This window comes from Bombus impatiens, unplaced genomic scaffold (genome assembly GCF_000188095.3).
Source record: "Bombus impatiens unplaced genomic scaffold, BIMP_2.2 scf_0263, whole genome shotgun sequence".
Lineage (NCBI taxonomy): Eukaryota > Metazoa > Arthropoda > Insecta > Hymenoptera > Apidae > Bombus > Bombus impatiens.
In genome coordinates, this window is record NT_176682.1 from 1,041,336 (window position 1) to 1,057,109 (window position 15,774).

Consider the following 15,774-nt stretch of genomic DNA (forward strand, 5'->3'; position numbering starts at 1 on the left):
TTTTTTTTTTTTTTTTTTTTTTTTTTTTTAAAGAAACACGTCTCTATCGTCATTTAGTTTTAGTTTCTTCAACGTCGCTCCTTTATGAATTCCGTGTCTTTGAAAAGCTGCTGGAGCTTACGGCGACGCGGACGTGCAAAGCGACGCGACGTCTATATCTCCACGTGTAAGTTGATGCTAAAGGTCGTCCGCTTGGTTAGTGTTCTTACTACTGCCGTTCATTCGCGTAACAACTGTGTCATTAGTGGAAGAGGAAGTAAGGAGGAAAAAGTATTTGGTAACTACGGAAATACGTTGTATATATTATATTCGATGTATGCAATGAGAATCAAGTTATTAGAAAATTTCTGGACATTTCCAAATTCGACTTAAATTTGTTTTCGATTCGAGACGAATCAGTCTGATGAAAAAAACAGCACGTGTAATATAATGTATATTAGATTCGTAACTGCCCAAGGCCACGTCACGCTGCAGCAAACCTCTAACCCCTCCTCCCTCCAAATATCGTCATTTTGACTCGGCTCACGGACAGTTCTGGATGTATCTCGTTGATTCGGGCGTTGCAGAGGGAGTGGGTGCGTCACACCCACCGGTAGCAAGGAAGGGAGAAAGAGGTGGGGTGCACCGCATCGTCGATCCACCCCTGCCTGTTCACTATGTTTACAGATTCATATCCTGTTTCCTTGTTGCTACTCTGAGAATGGTGTTTCCTTCTACGTCTTTCTTGTAACCCTCGATCAACTTCAGTGTTGTATAGCTCAATTTATCTCTTTTATTATATTACCTACTATGTTGTAGTATTGCAGAAACAACAAAATGAAGTCATAAATATATATTAAATACATACATACTAATTCTAGAAGTTCGTATTATAATATAACTAAGAAGTTTTATTCGTGTAAAAATAAGTCTTGTAGATATAACGTAATCTGTAGCATAATCGAAATCTACATAGTAAAAAAGGAATGGAGATCGTTGGTTTACAGCTGGCGAGGAGCAAAGAGGCGGGATGGATTTTGCAGGAAGGAGCTTGTCGATCGTGCAGAATAGAGCGCGTGGAATTGTGTTGGAAGGGGAACGAAGGTTAGTCCATAGGGCCAGGCAGTCCCGCTGTATTGACGCGCGGCGCACAGGCTTGCGCGAGATGACGCAATCTGCCTCCCATGCGCCCCGCTTTGCCCGTACCACATTCTACTCCCCACTTTGTTCCCCGCCGCTCGTATTCCACTCCTCTCTCCCGCTTCAGCCAGCAGCTCCCATAAGTTCAATGCCAAGGTCAAAACGTCCACGACTCGTAGCCGTGTCGGTCGCGATACTCGTTCGCCGAGAGAAGAAGCGGTTTGTGTGTGTGTTCGTCTGTACTCTCTTCTCTGATCGTGTGCTGCCTTGCTTTTGGTGGTATCACTCGTCGTCGTCGTCGTCGTCGTCGTTGTTGTTGTCATTGTCGTCGTTGTCGTCGTGGTCGTTATTGTCGTCGTTTTCGTGGTCGTCGTCGTTATCTTCGTTGTCGTCGTCGTCGTCATCGCTATCTGTCGTTTCATCGAGCGTGTATTCGCGTTCACCTCCTTGGTCGCGTATCGCGCGCGCTTTTTCCGCCGGTTACTTCGTAGCCGGCAAGCGCTACGTGCCACCGTCTTCATTGTGTGCACGCAGTTCGTTTCGCACCGTGCGACTAACCTATATTACATTACGTACGGACATGCTGAATTACATGAAATTAAGGTGTGTTACGGATTACGCAGTGAGAAGGAGCATGTCGACTGCGAAGGCAATGGAAAAGGGATGGGGCTCTGCAAATCGTCATAATGTAAACGTTATATGTGATTACCCGAGGAATGCAGTTGTAGCAGTGTGCTGGCAATCGCCTTGAGCTGTAGGCAAGATTATGATGCAGGTGCGTGAATATTGAAATAGAGAACGAAAGTTACCCTGTGCGGAAAATGCGGATGCGCGATCATATCAAGAATGGATATAAACTATCGTTGAATTCTCTCTTCCTCTCCACTGTGCTTAATGTCGTGAGACAAGATGGCGGTTTTCGATAGACCCTGGAACACGTTAAAGCTTTCGTACGCGGGGGTGGTCGATGTTGCTGAATGCGTTATGTCGTATTATTATCTTTCAAAATGTCTTTCGTTGTTTTTAATCTAAAATAAAGCTTTATTTAAGCATTTAGTAATATCGGATTGTAATATAATACCGCTAATTTTGTCTACCATATTTTATCGTATATATACCGTATTGACGTTTCAAATATTTATAACGCAGTGCAGTTTTGTAAATCGCTTTCGAAAACAACCGTGTTCTAGGAACGCCTAAATTTAGTTTAAAGTATTAATATGCGTCTTTGGTGCAAGGGAATTAGCGATACGCGTTACTGTCAGTGTCAAGGTTAATGCTGTAAATCACGCGAGCCCATATCCTTCGCTCGGTTCGCATTGGTTGTAATATGGCTGGGGTTGATAATATGGTCCTGTATCGCTCAACTAGATAATCTATAATCGTTATACCATTATCGTGATGTAAGCCTGACCCCACAGACATCTCGTAACATGATCAATTGGTTATGTAGATTTTTCTAACTCCGTTTTCATTCGTCGTTTCTTTGTGTCCTCCTCGACATTGCCACGGCCGGTAATATCGATTACCATACTATATCTATCATCGACATAGTATAGAATTCTAACCTTGACCCTTGTTCTCTGGGATTCTTACGTGCGAGCTTCGCGGCGCTTTCTATTTAATCGAATAGGTGTAATAGAGAAGTGGTATGTTTCATTCAACTAGGTGTTTAATGTAATTCCACTGATAATGTAATTATGTTGACAACTTTGTCCTTTTCATTTAGTGCCCCAGTTTTCTATGTCGCTAGTAGTCCTATTCCCTGTATAGGTTAACCTCTCCCCATGCATCCCTTCCTTTCGATCTCCCTACTTTTCATCTTTCACCCCTTTCCTTCCCTATTATGTGATTATTCAACGATCCATTCCGAATACTCATTATACTTACATATATTCTTTAAGGATTGTTTCCTTTTGTGAAATATCTTATTCTATCTTGTTACAATATATTAATATTCCTTTTTATTATAACAATTTCAACATGAAAAATTCTTTGATATTTATATAATATAAATGAATATTTACATAATACTAACAATAACTATATTTTCGAAATATTCTCCCGCTATTGTTCGATTACCCTCACTTCCGCTAATTTAGGACCTATTTCGTTGCGGTAATTTCTGAAGCTTTTGCTACTCTATCCACCTCTTGCATAATCATCGTTAGGACGCGTATAATCGATATGACATATGTTGTATGAAGTTTTCGTGTTTCCTTCCAAATGTGCGATAACGTGTCGTGTCACGTTTGTAACGTGCGATGTATGATGCAATAAGAGGGGAAAACGTCAATCGGTTTTCTCGTATCTTTATCGTGTGCACACACGTATGTGTCCATAGTCAGTTCCGCGAAAGTAGCGGTATGAAGACGGACAGGTCCTATTGGTTTAAATCCGATCAACCATGTATGTATTTCGTTTGAAACGTGGCGAAACGAACGTCTGCAACGCCCTCCCAGTCGTATTTTCAATGCAGTCACCTTGAGGTTTATTATTAGGTATCAATTTCCGTGTTTCGACGTTGCGGATTTTTGCTGCGTCAATATTTAGATAAAGGCAAAAAGCCTCTTGAAATGGTTACATATGTTATTCGTAAAACTATTTTTCAAATGGTATAGTTTATTAGAATATTCTGATTCCTTTTTTCAGGTGATAAATTTCGTTTGGTTCTTGCAACGACCTTGAGGGAGGATGGTTATCCCGATGGAGGGGAGTGGAATGCGACGGAACAGGAAGGCGGCTCCAGAGCAGATAGTTTTGAATACGTGATGTCCGGTATGGTTTATCGAATCGAAGGTGACGAGGCAAGCAACGAACCTAGCAGTAGACTGTAAGTGATTTTTTATATTTAGCTTTTTACAGTAAAATCATGGTGGATCTTTTAGCAGAATAAAATGTCAAACATTTTGAAACGTTAGATTTTTAAATGTCAGAAGAATGGACTGAGAATTTTTTCTTCACATATTTCTCCAGATAGTAGTAGATATATATTCCATTATCTTAGACATAAAAAAGTAATAAAATTGTATTTAACATTAGAACCGAGTATCTAGAAACTACCTATGTTTTTATACTATCTATTGAAATATAACACCCATTTCGAATCATGTAGAGGTGAGAGATGTATTTTAATAAAAAATGTTAAATTAGAAATTTCAAAAACTTTCGAAAAAACCATACAAAAAGATTGTGAAAAAAATAGATATATCTGAAACACGTCACGTCTGTATCACTATTTTATTCTGTTACGATCCACCGTAATCGTTTGGCGTATCGTGCGTGCACGCACGCAACGTCACATTGTGACGTCATTCGCACGCGTCGACGACGTGCGTAAACGCGCCCTCTTTCTACTGTGATCTCTGATTGGCTCGCTTCCAGTGCTCAATGAAGTTCCGTGAGAGTTTTAATAACCTTCAAAAAGAACCCATTAAGTGTTCTTCGGTAGTACGAAAAATGAAAAGAAATAAACGCATTAACATTTGTGTGGTGTTAAACAATTAATTTATTTCTTAACCAATTTGCGTAATATATACTAACGTATGATAAAAATGTAAACGCTACCGACGTTAGTAGCTTGGTAAAAAATTCTATAATAAATATGATATTGCGATAATGAAAATATATGTTTCTTGGAATTTTGTGAATATAACTTTCAAATTAGATTTATATAAATTATATGGTTAACTTTCTAGTTATATTTTATGAATAACAAAAACTCCCAGTGATTAGTTAGAATAGGACGAAGTTATTCTATCGGAAAAGACCCCGTGATAACTCTGTTTTGAACGACTTATCGTTTAACCTTGAAACTCGACTACCGTCACGTACAGTGTATATAGCAGAAGCCGCTTTGATGTCTGATCGTTGCCGGTCTCGTCGTAAACTGCGCGCGCGAACTCTATCCGGCTTTGTGTACACGTTTGAATTCGCATATAGCGCCGAAGATAGGAGAACACAGCGTGGCCGACGCTCGATAAGATAAGTAAACTCGGTGCTATACGTAAAGGGATTTTAAATTGTTCGTAGAGCTTATGTAATTGTTTTGTTTCATTAATTATACATGTATATTATATTTATTCCGGATCCCGTACTTTTCCATTCCCATTATTTACGTTACTTTTTCTTATACTTTGTTTTAAAGATTAATTATCATACAAAAAAACAAAATGAATAATTGTCAGTTATGTGTACATACATATATTAAGGTAGAGTGATCAATCATCTTGTGTTTGAATAATAAGTTTTTCTTCTTCAGTGGTACCTTAGTATAAGTTGAGCATTATGCGACAGTTCACAGTTCATTAAACATTAAAAAAAAATTTACTTCCAGTCGATATGAATAATGTCATATTCAGTTATCAGTCTTGTTATGATTCGTAGTTCATTGGTTTTCTTGCTATCTTCACATACATGTTTCCATTACCTTTTTATTACCAGATTTTATCATGTTCGATAGCTATTTTCGAATCTTCCGGGACTTTCAGAAATTCAATTATTGAACGGCATGTGTGTCTCACGTTACATCAGATATGTAGTTTTTCATATCTTTAATGACTATTCAGGGAGAAATAAAGTTTATGAAACAAGGAAATTATTCACCAGCAAAATGGTAAATTTTAATATCTAAACGTTGGATTAATAATGAATGCGGCAATAACATTGAATCAATAATCAATGAAAGCGCAATGAGGGTCCTCAGGGTCCCTCTTTTTAAAAGCCATCAACCAAAGAAGAACCGTGGAAAGACCTGATTATCATCCAATCCGTTCGGTCGGTAAAAGCGAAACGGAAATGGTGAACGGGCTCTCGGAGAACAGGGAGCCACTCTGCGTTCACTCGGTGGGTAATGAAGCGAGTGAACACAGCTGGTGGTATCTCAGTTTTCTGAGGGCGTTAGCAGCCCATTGAGTTACCTGCAGGTCCTCTATAATGATTTTATGAAGGGACAATAAAGTGAAATAACAATAAAAACGATCATAAAATTGTACTTTAACTGGAAAACATCAGATACAAAGTCTGCATTGATATTTATGGGATCTTATAATAACGCACTCAACAATTTATGGATTGAAAGTCATAAAGACTGTCATAACCAAAGAATATTTGCTACTACGGATTATGAAAGCAGTTTAAATATTTACACTGTCAATCAGATTCTATATCGATATCAGCTATGCATAGATAACGAAAGTTAAGAATTACTCAGGTGCTTAATGACACGATTGGCTCCAAGTTCAGCAATTTAACACGGTTTATTGTGGTGCGCCTCTACTAATATCGCGAGTCCACCAAATAGGGGCGTGACAGATGAGAAATGAATTATTGATCCTCTGGCAAGCTCTGGCTGATCCTCTGACAAGCCGAACAATGCGCAAGTACGCATGTCATCATAATAGTGAAGCATCTCTGAAGATAAAGTCTTCAATGAATTTCTTTGTAGTTGAACCATCTTTCAACTTATTTATTCAAAAGGTATTTCCTAAATTAAATATCTACAAAATAGAAACGTTATGAAGGTTCCTATATTCGAATGAAAATAACGATTCCGTTAGTGGGCTGGAAATATCGAAAAGATTTTTGGATGTTATTAATGCAAACAGGGAGCGCGTATGCGCAATGCGCATGCGTGGTCGCCATAAATCGTATATTTGAATTGGTTCAGGGCGCGCGACGCGCTAGGATGCGCACAAGGTCGACTGTGCTGTCAAAATCAGCTGACGCTCTGGTGACCAATCAGCTGATTCTCAACTTCTCAGCAGAAGACTTCCCTCCTAGTTGCGAATTCTTAGAGGGCGCTAAGTTCCATTATATGTTTCATTAGTCTCTCATCTGAAGATCTATACGTCGCTGTCTTATAAATTAATTTCCTTTTAATGGAACCAATTTAATTATTCATCCATTTGTTGATTATTAAGAAGATCTAAATTTGAAAGAACATTTTCTAAATTTCAAGTTGTTTTTAAGTAACCTAACCCCAATTATAATTAAAGGAATTTACTTTGTAGTAGTAATTTAAATAAATCAAGTACTTTTACAGACATACTGGTATTCGTACTAATAAACTTTTACATTTTTATATATGAATTATATTTTATCTTCTTTCTATTCCAATAAATATAATGTAAACGTTAGAGTTAATTTATTGCTGCAAACTCTTCAGTTGAAGATTTCTTTCGAACTGAAATTCAGTGCGTAATTTGGTTAGGAAGCAAAGAATCAGATAGAACAATGTAGTAAAATGCGTAGTGAAGTTTCTTACGAGAAGCTAACATGATTAGAAGCCGCACTTGATGTGTTCATTAGATCATTGCAGCGTTAATGCTTGGCGTGACATCATCGCTGCCATTATAATGATTAAACGTCCCCAGTGAAAACAATTTAATTTCTAATTATTGCGTATTTGTATATATTTAGGATGACTTAATATTTAATCAAAAATATGAATGATTCTAAAGAATTGTCATTCTTTTGTAGAATAACAACTTTGATGCGAAAAATACCATTCAATGCGCGCATAAATTAATCTTTATCTCCCTAACGCGGCGTTGGAAAACGCAGGCTCAAAATAATATAACATAGACAGTGTGTATTATCGTAGTTTCTGTTATCTGCAGTGTAAGCAGCAGTGCTCAAATATAGACATTCACTATTTCGATAATTATATCACGATAGTATAAATGGAATAATCGAATCACGTCATTCCGATTAAATCTTAATGAATTCTCAATTCCTCTCTCTGTGATCCGCTTATGACGATCCCCTGAAATGGATTGCGTTAGTCTAGTAACAATTGTTTTTATATCAATCGTAAATCAGGATTTCCTAACATTAAAACAACATTATGTAGAGATATTCGCTATTACATTGATACCTCAATGGAAGATATTTATGCAAATTTGTGTTGAGATGAACACAAAGAGATAGGATTTAGATGAAAATTTGTTTCGTCTTTAATGGATGATTTGTACATTTTACATAATATGTGTACTTTGAACATTTGTTCTATAAATACGTGAATATTCATAATCTACTCGAAATTGAAATCTGACATGAAATTGACATTTATCAGCATTTAGAAATAGCGTTTTCCAATAATATTTTCTAATCAAATTGCAATTTCTTTACTATTACAAATATGCCTAAGGAAATTTATTCTAAAAATTTGTTAGACTTGTGTTAAACACTCGTAGGCATTGACAAACAAGATCAAAATTATTACAGGCGTAGGCGAATAGCTTTAGATTCAAGGTCCCTGCACCTAAAGGGTTTTAATGCGTTCTGTGCAGCATTCTAGTCTGTATTTATAAATAACTTCATCACACTTCAACTTCACAATATGTCTGTTATTCCATAAAGATATCAAATTGATCAAAAGAATATACTTAAAACTGGAATAAAAATTGAAGATATTGTAATGGGATCATAAAAGCGAACAGATTGGATTAAAGTTTGCATGTTTTAAAATTTGAATACAGTAATTTGAGATATATAGGGGGAGATAAGAACTTTTGTCAGAATATTCAACAAAGAATCTTATAATGTGCAATTTGGACGTTAAAACACTATCTACATTTTTGCTAATATTTATTGAAATATAATTTCCACTCAGAGTCTCAGGAACCTAAGTTGAACAGTCGGCTTAATTTATAACTCTATATATCTCTTCCGCCAATTATACAACAGAAGACCCTTTTTTACCATCAGAGTGTCTAGCAAGTTGTTCAGTGTAAGGGAGCCCAGAATGAAAAAGCGACCGTGTTCGAACTCGTCCTGACGTTGTAAATATATCCGTGCAACTTGGTGGAAAATTTAACCGCCACGTCACTCGACTTTGCGTTCCTAGAAAACTCGTGCGAGCACAGCAAAGAGGGAGAGCGACGAGCACGTAAAACCATCGCGTTACCGCTTGCAACAAAGGGTCGTCTAGGTGGCGCTAGGAGCAAGGGGAGTAGGGTTATGTAAGACTTACGCTGCGACGACAGCGAGCATTGCAGCATCGCGTTTTTGGCAGGGAGGTACGTTTTCATTCCGTCCTCTAATGAGCACGCTCCTTTCTAGCGTGTCATCGATGATGGTGCAAATGTGTATAAGAATTCATTAGATATACATGATGAGCCAAATAGTAGTATTAATAGTTGTTCTATAGTTACAATAAAATCCGAAATTTTGTGGAATAATGGAAGTAGGATGCAACAATTTCTAATAATCAAATCTTAAATTTAGTAGAATAATAAGAAAGGATGCAATCATCTCCAAAGGTGGAGTCCTAACTTTAGAAAAATAATGAAAAGAGGAAGTCAGTGAAATCGAATGGAAAAGCTTTTCTGGGAAATGATTGAAATATAAAGGAGATAATTAATGGGAAAATTATTATTCCTGAATAATGCTTCAATATATATATTTTTTTAAGGAAGTTAGGTGTTGCAAGGTTTGAAACTTTTGGTCAATGGTTACTTTGCATTTAAAACACTGTTAAAACGATGAAAATAGAGGTGCCTACAACGTGCCAGTATGCCGTACGTCACTGGTCAGCTCGTAGCCTTGTACTTTAGAGGCTCTATGTACTCATTGTATATAGACTATCCGGAAGAGCGGAAGGAGGAAGGGAATGCACCGTCACGTAATGCAAGCATTATGCAATCCTGTCCCGACTATTTAACAACAGCTGATCACACTTTTAGCTTGTGCAATTTTTCACAACTACCGTGTACGAAACATACGTTCTTGTTTAATATACATTCCCAGAAACATCCCTTTATTTGTATAACAAAATATATAGTCGTCAAAACCGTTGACCTATCATATGTTTTATTATTTTAACATTGCCATGAAACAATATCAAGCAATGACAAATAGGACACGAATTCCTACAAATCTTTGCATCTTCAAAAAGATTAAATTCGTCCCAATGACACTATCATTTATTACTTCAATTTCCTTTCAAAATTTCTCCTTCCAAGCTCAATTTATCTCACTTTATGCGTCCTTTCTGACCCTCGATCTATCATTTTTCGTTCTAAATTCGTGGTATTCATAAATTCGGTCGGTCTGAAGCCTTAGACCAGTCGCTCGGTCCCGTTGTTAATGTTATTGTCTCATTTAGGAAACTCCCGACAGTGTGTTGAGAGTTATTTTACAGCTACAGAGTGATAAATACAGAGAAACAGTCACGTACAAGTTGGAGTTACTCGTTGACGTCACGTCGTGAACGCAGAAGGGGACTCAGTGGTTCCAGTTATTCGATTATGTTACATTAATCCACGTATTCCGAGCAGTACGATTCTAGCTGCATTGCTGCAGTTCCATATACCTCGTTAGACCCTCTAATTCCACCATAGATGAATACATCCACCTAAACTCACCATAAACTTTGTTACAAGGTATTAGATTCCTTGTAATTGACGGAAAGAATAGTAGATTATTCCAAAACACTTACGTAAACGTTTAAGTTAATTACTAAGGTGAGATTCATTAGATCTTGGCTATTTTTGCTTTCGTGATAATTTACAAAATATCAGAAACTGTGAGATGCTTTGTATATCAGTATTCGCGTAGTCTTCTTATAAATAATGTTACAAAATGTTAAGCGTCCTCTGAATATACAGAATTAGTATCAGTATCTTGAATCGACAACTCTTTACAAACTTTTATACAAAACATTCAAATTAATTGGCAAGTAGAAGTCTTTTGCAAGTAGAAGTACTGCCTGGTCATAGTATCAAACGAGAATGGTCTGGTCCGAGGCAGAATTATTATTTCGATATAATCGACCCGCCGTTTTTCGTTCAAACGATCTAGGTCAACTGTCGTCGATGATATCGGCGCCTCTCAAATCTCTTCCTCTCTTTGAATGTGCAAATACGCACAGTGACTCATATGTTTTCATAGATACGTTCATACGTCAAGATAGCGGATGTTATTTGCTCTTTCTCCTAATATTTTCGCACAGGCGATGATGGTACATGACCATTGTTGGCCAAGTAGATCGTTTGTCTTTGCTCGAGAATGAGACGCGTCTTGTATCTGCGAAACAAAAATTCCCTATGTGTATTGTTCTGTCAAAATGACTTTACCCTAACTATGTATCATACGTACACGGTGGAGAAAATTATTTGGAAGAAATTAGTTCGATTTAAATACATCATATCTTTTTATTAAACCTATTAAATTAATTTATGCCAAATAAGATTAAATTACTTTACTTTGGATATCATATAATTTATATAATATTTATAAATATTTTGCATATCTGTGCACTTCTAAGTTTTCCAAAATCGTAGGAACATCCACAGTTCATATAGCAAATATATCTTTTAATACCTTTTACTCTTTCATACTAAAACTCTTTCACCGTATTACATTCGCTGTATTGATCAAACTGAAACAAGGTTTCACACGATTACTATTATCTATTACTCATGAAGACTCATGTTCTTTTATCATTCACCTTATTCTACATACAACCAACTTAGACGAAAAAAGAAGACAATCTTCCGTATCTAATATCTTCCCAGTAATAGCATGAATTATTTTAAGCCAGCTCCAACAAATTGGCACCAAGAGAAATGTATCCTTGCTTCCTGCACCGGCCGTATGTTCCTTATGTTTCATCAACCCGCTTCATGACCTTTATCATTCTGAATTATATCCTCTATTCATTCCCAACAGAACAGCATCCGAGAGCAACGTTATATTATTTATTGCCACGATTTACGATGAATTCATACCTGCGCGTTTTCACTCGATTCATCCGATTCCTAGACAGTATAATGGCACATTCGTTCAGCGCTTTCAGACTTCTGAGTTCTTTCATGCATTGATAAGCTGGCGGCGCGTAATGCATAATTCACGAATCGAGCCCACGATATCACAATTTTCCAGCGAGCAGGTTCCTTTTTGTAAATAATGCGTGCGCCGACTTCCGTTCCAAAGCCGATATATCCACCAGGTACACGCACACATGCACTTATATCTCTATCTTCTCTCTTTTCCTCTCTGTGGCCAGTCGTGCTCCCGGACACGAGCCCCAGGCTCTCCGGTTCCCAGGGGTGACCCAGTTTCGCTTATCCCCTCACGGTCGTTTCGCACTTGCCTGGCGAACCTCCACTATCTACGGCGCTTGTGTACACCTACGCAAATTCGCCGGCCTTCCTGGATACGGCTTAATCCCAGCCCCGTTTCTCGTTACACTTTTTTTTCTATCAATTTTCTTCTCATGGAAGTTTCTTCGTGTTTGTTTCATAGCTTTATAGTTTGATTTATCATTAAGCTTTCGCCGATGGTGTATTGGTCACCGTTTTTGTTAGATTACGTTACGAATTGCATGAGGCGAGGGAAAGCGAGGATCGTGCGAGAACAACACAATTTTCGAGTTAAGATAGAACTGAAGTAGAGATTTGTTTCAGTTAAGAAATATTATAACAAGTAGTCTATTTTTTTTTATATTTTATACGTATGTATATTTCTGCACAAACACTTATACATTTCTTCTATTTTGTGTTTATTCCATAAATTTCCATAAATGTATAAAAATCCGCAGTCTGTTTATGGAGTTCAAATTTAGTTTGTTTGAAATTCAGGAAAATTTAATTTGTTCCTCCTTTTTTAAAGAGTATGGCAGTATGACCCGCGGATAGTCGCATATAGCAACTCGACTACTTGTTGAGTCTGACCCTGATCGGACAAATCTACTTATCCTGCGCCACAGAATAAGCACAAAAGATTTATCGATAAACGGTAATCCGGTTTTCACAGTACATTCAGTAACCTCAGTCAGCTTCATTACATGATTAAATCTAACTTCTCTGATTCATTTTTCCGTCTTACAGCTTGCTTTCCAATTTCTTGGCTGTTACGCTTTCACTCGCGATTAAGGTTAAAAATAATCAAACTTTGTAGTCACTTTTCCTCTCTTTGTTTTCTTCTTCTTTTTGACTTTCATTTACTTCCCTTGTTCTCCAATTTTTTAACTATTACACCTCGACTCGCCGTTACAATTCAAAATATAATCAAACTTTGCAGTCACTTTTCCTCTCTATTTTCTTCTTCTTCTTCCCGACTCTCGTTTATTCTCCCATTTTCTATTAGTTATCCTTCAACTAACAAATAATACTTAACTTACAGAATCAAAGTCTCCAAACTTTCTCTCTCTGTTACCATTATTGACTTTATTTTCCGATTTGTTCCATGCGTATCCTACGCACTGTCGTACTACGCGTTCTCCCCATATTGCGCATGTTTCTGCTGCTTATGGAGGCTGTACACGTGTCCGCCGTGGCTCTCTGTCCCTCGAACGATTTGTAGGTGGTTCACGGGCTCGTACGCGTGTACCCTCGCCAGGAACTCTCCTGGGAAAAGGTCAGACAGTCAGAGGCCAACCTACGAAGTGGAATTAGGTCAACCCCTAACGGCCGCTCGTGCATGAATTCCTCACTTCCCTCTCTCTCTCTCTCTCTTTTTCTCTCTCAGGATATGGGGAAGAGTAGAATTCACCTTGTTGCGCCTGTCGTACTTTCAGAAATCACCCACGTAGGAGCAGTTGATACTTACCCATCAAGAAATAGGTTACGTGGTTTAGAGATGAAGAAATAACTTATGCAAAGGAAAAATGTATCGGTTAGATTATTTGCTTCGAAAGTAATGTACACCGATGGCTATAAATATTAGGTGCTCACTGGCTATATTGGAGAAATATAACAAATTTCATTTTATTTAGTGTTTTATATTATGTTAGAAGAATCTGTGCAATTGTAGAAAATTTAAGGATGTAAATGTACAAAAATGTATAAAATATCTAAAGCAAAGCATATATATTTGCTATGATGTTCAATGGACGAAACAAATCTCTATGTTGCTTTTATTTTGATTGTAGCTGTAAAAATGTGAAATATGAAATGAAATATGATACGAAGAAGCAAGTGACAGATTTATTTTAAAATAGGTAGGATTAGAAGAAGGAAAAACCTTTCAGTTTGTATTAAATATCATTAATTACAAGACTTGTGACATTGCAAAGATGCTTGTACTTCAAAAGAAATGTAAAGAACGAGCGAAGATCTCTTAGTCTTATAGGTTAATTTAACAAAGTTCCAATTAAAAAACAGGTTATGTAAACAATTTTTAGTTTTTTATCAATTTTCCAACTTGAGGAGAAGGTTCGTAAAAATTTATGAGTTTCTTATAAATGTATCTTGCATATTCATTTTTCTATCTCTTAAACGGACATTGAATATTCGTGTTCTACATTTACTAGAAAGAATAAACGATATTGAAGGATGATGGAAGACGGTTAGCCCGAATGGAAAACGGTAACGCTGCTGATAAGTCGCGAACAATTTTGTCGATATTTTATCAATTATTCAAGCGAGCAGTTCATAACCGGACGAGATATCCTTGGCCCTATTTGCTACTGAGCAAACTATGATGCCCTTAATATGCTCGAAGGTTAAGCCTTGTTGATATAAAGACATCCCTGCTGCGCGCAAGAAACGAAAGCTGATTATCACTTGATCGATACCAGAGAATGTCTTCGTTTCTTCCTTCTAAATCCCAATACTTCCTTGGAAATAATTATAACCGAAGAAAATTAAATTTAAGAAACCTTGAACAGAATTTTTGTCGAAGGTTCTTCAGTTCTGATATTTCAAACTTTTATATGAAGGATCTTCCTCTACATTTAGTAGATAATTTCTTCGCTTCTTCCATCTGAATTCCAGTACCTTCTACAAAACTATTACAAGCGAAGAAAATTAACCTTTCAGAAGGTTTCAGCAGAATTTTCTTAAAAATACACTAATTCTGATATTCCAGATATTTACACAGGCGATCTTCTTTCTTCGAATATACTTTTCATACGATGTCTTGCACTTCTTTCTCACGAACTGATTCAAATTATTATAATTGAAGGAAGTTAAATTCAATAAACTTTCGACAGTGTTTTCTCGAAGACTACGTAATTTCGATACTTCAGAAATTTACATAAATAATCTTCTTTCCTCTTCTGTATACCTCAACATAAAGACTTCCTAACGAACGTCTTTTATAAACACTTTTTATCTTCATCTTGGCGAATCCAATTTAGTGGGTGTAACAGGAAAGGAAGAATACTTAAATACATTTTGTCGAGATCCAATCTACTTTTCTTCGAATAAATATATCGAGATAAGAGATGAGGAAAAAGCAAGATTTCCCTTGGATATTGAATAAACTTGAATGGGAAGAAACAGGGTGTTTCGTTGAGAGAAGATACAAGAGGGTTGAAATTCGAGACTTGAAAGCGGAAACGTTCGAAGGACCGAGGTCTTCCGTTCTGCTATTGTCTGGAAGGTACTATTCCACCCCTGTGTGTCCTCTCTTCGTCACTTTCGGGCGAAATTACAAAAGGAAGGAGACAGGAATGCGATAGAGAAGGAATCGCTATCGTCGTTCTTCATTGTAACGTGATCGTGATAAAAATCGTAGAGCAGATGAACGAAATTATTTATGAAAAAGGAAAGAATAAGAGACCTCTAAATATAGATAGCGAAAAACCAAGAAAACGCTGTAATAAAGCCTTCGTGGTATATTTTTTGAAATATAAATAATCGTTATAAGTTTAAAGAAATAAATTTTTACTTCTGGTTCTGTTTCTATTATTATTATTTATATTAT

The 15,774-nt window shown here is 36.9% G+C and overlaps 1 protein-coding gene across 1 annotated transcript in view; it reads left to right on the forward strand.

Moving 5' to 3' along the window:
• Nucleotides 1-15,774, forward strand: part of LOC105680630 (DNA-directed RNA polymerases I, II, and III subunit RPABC3) — a 73,183-nt gene that overhangs the window by 34,186 nt on the left and 23,223 nt on the right. The window contains exon 3 of the mRNA XM_012384495.3: nucleotides 3,772-3,952. Coding sequence (XP_012239918.1) covers nucleotides 3,772-3,952 — 181 coding nt within the window. The remainder of the gene's footprint in view (nucleotides 1-3,771; nucleotides 3,953-15,774) is intronic.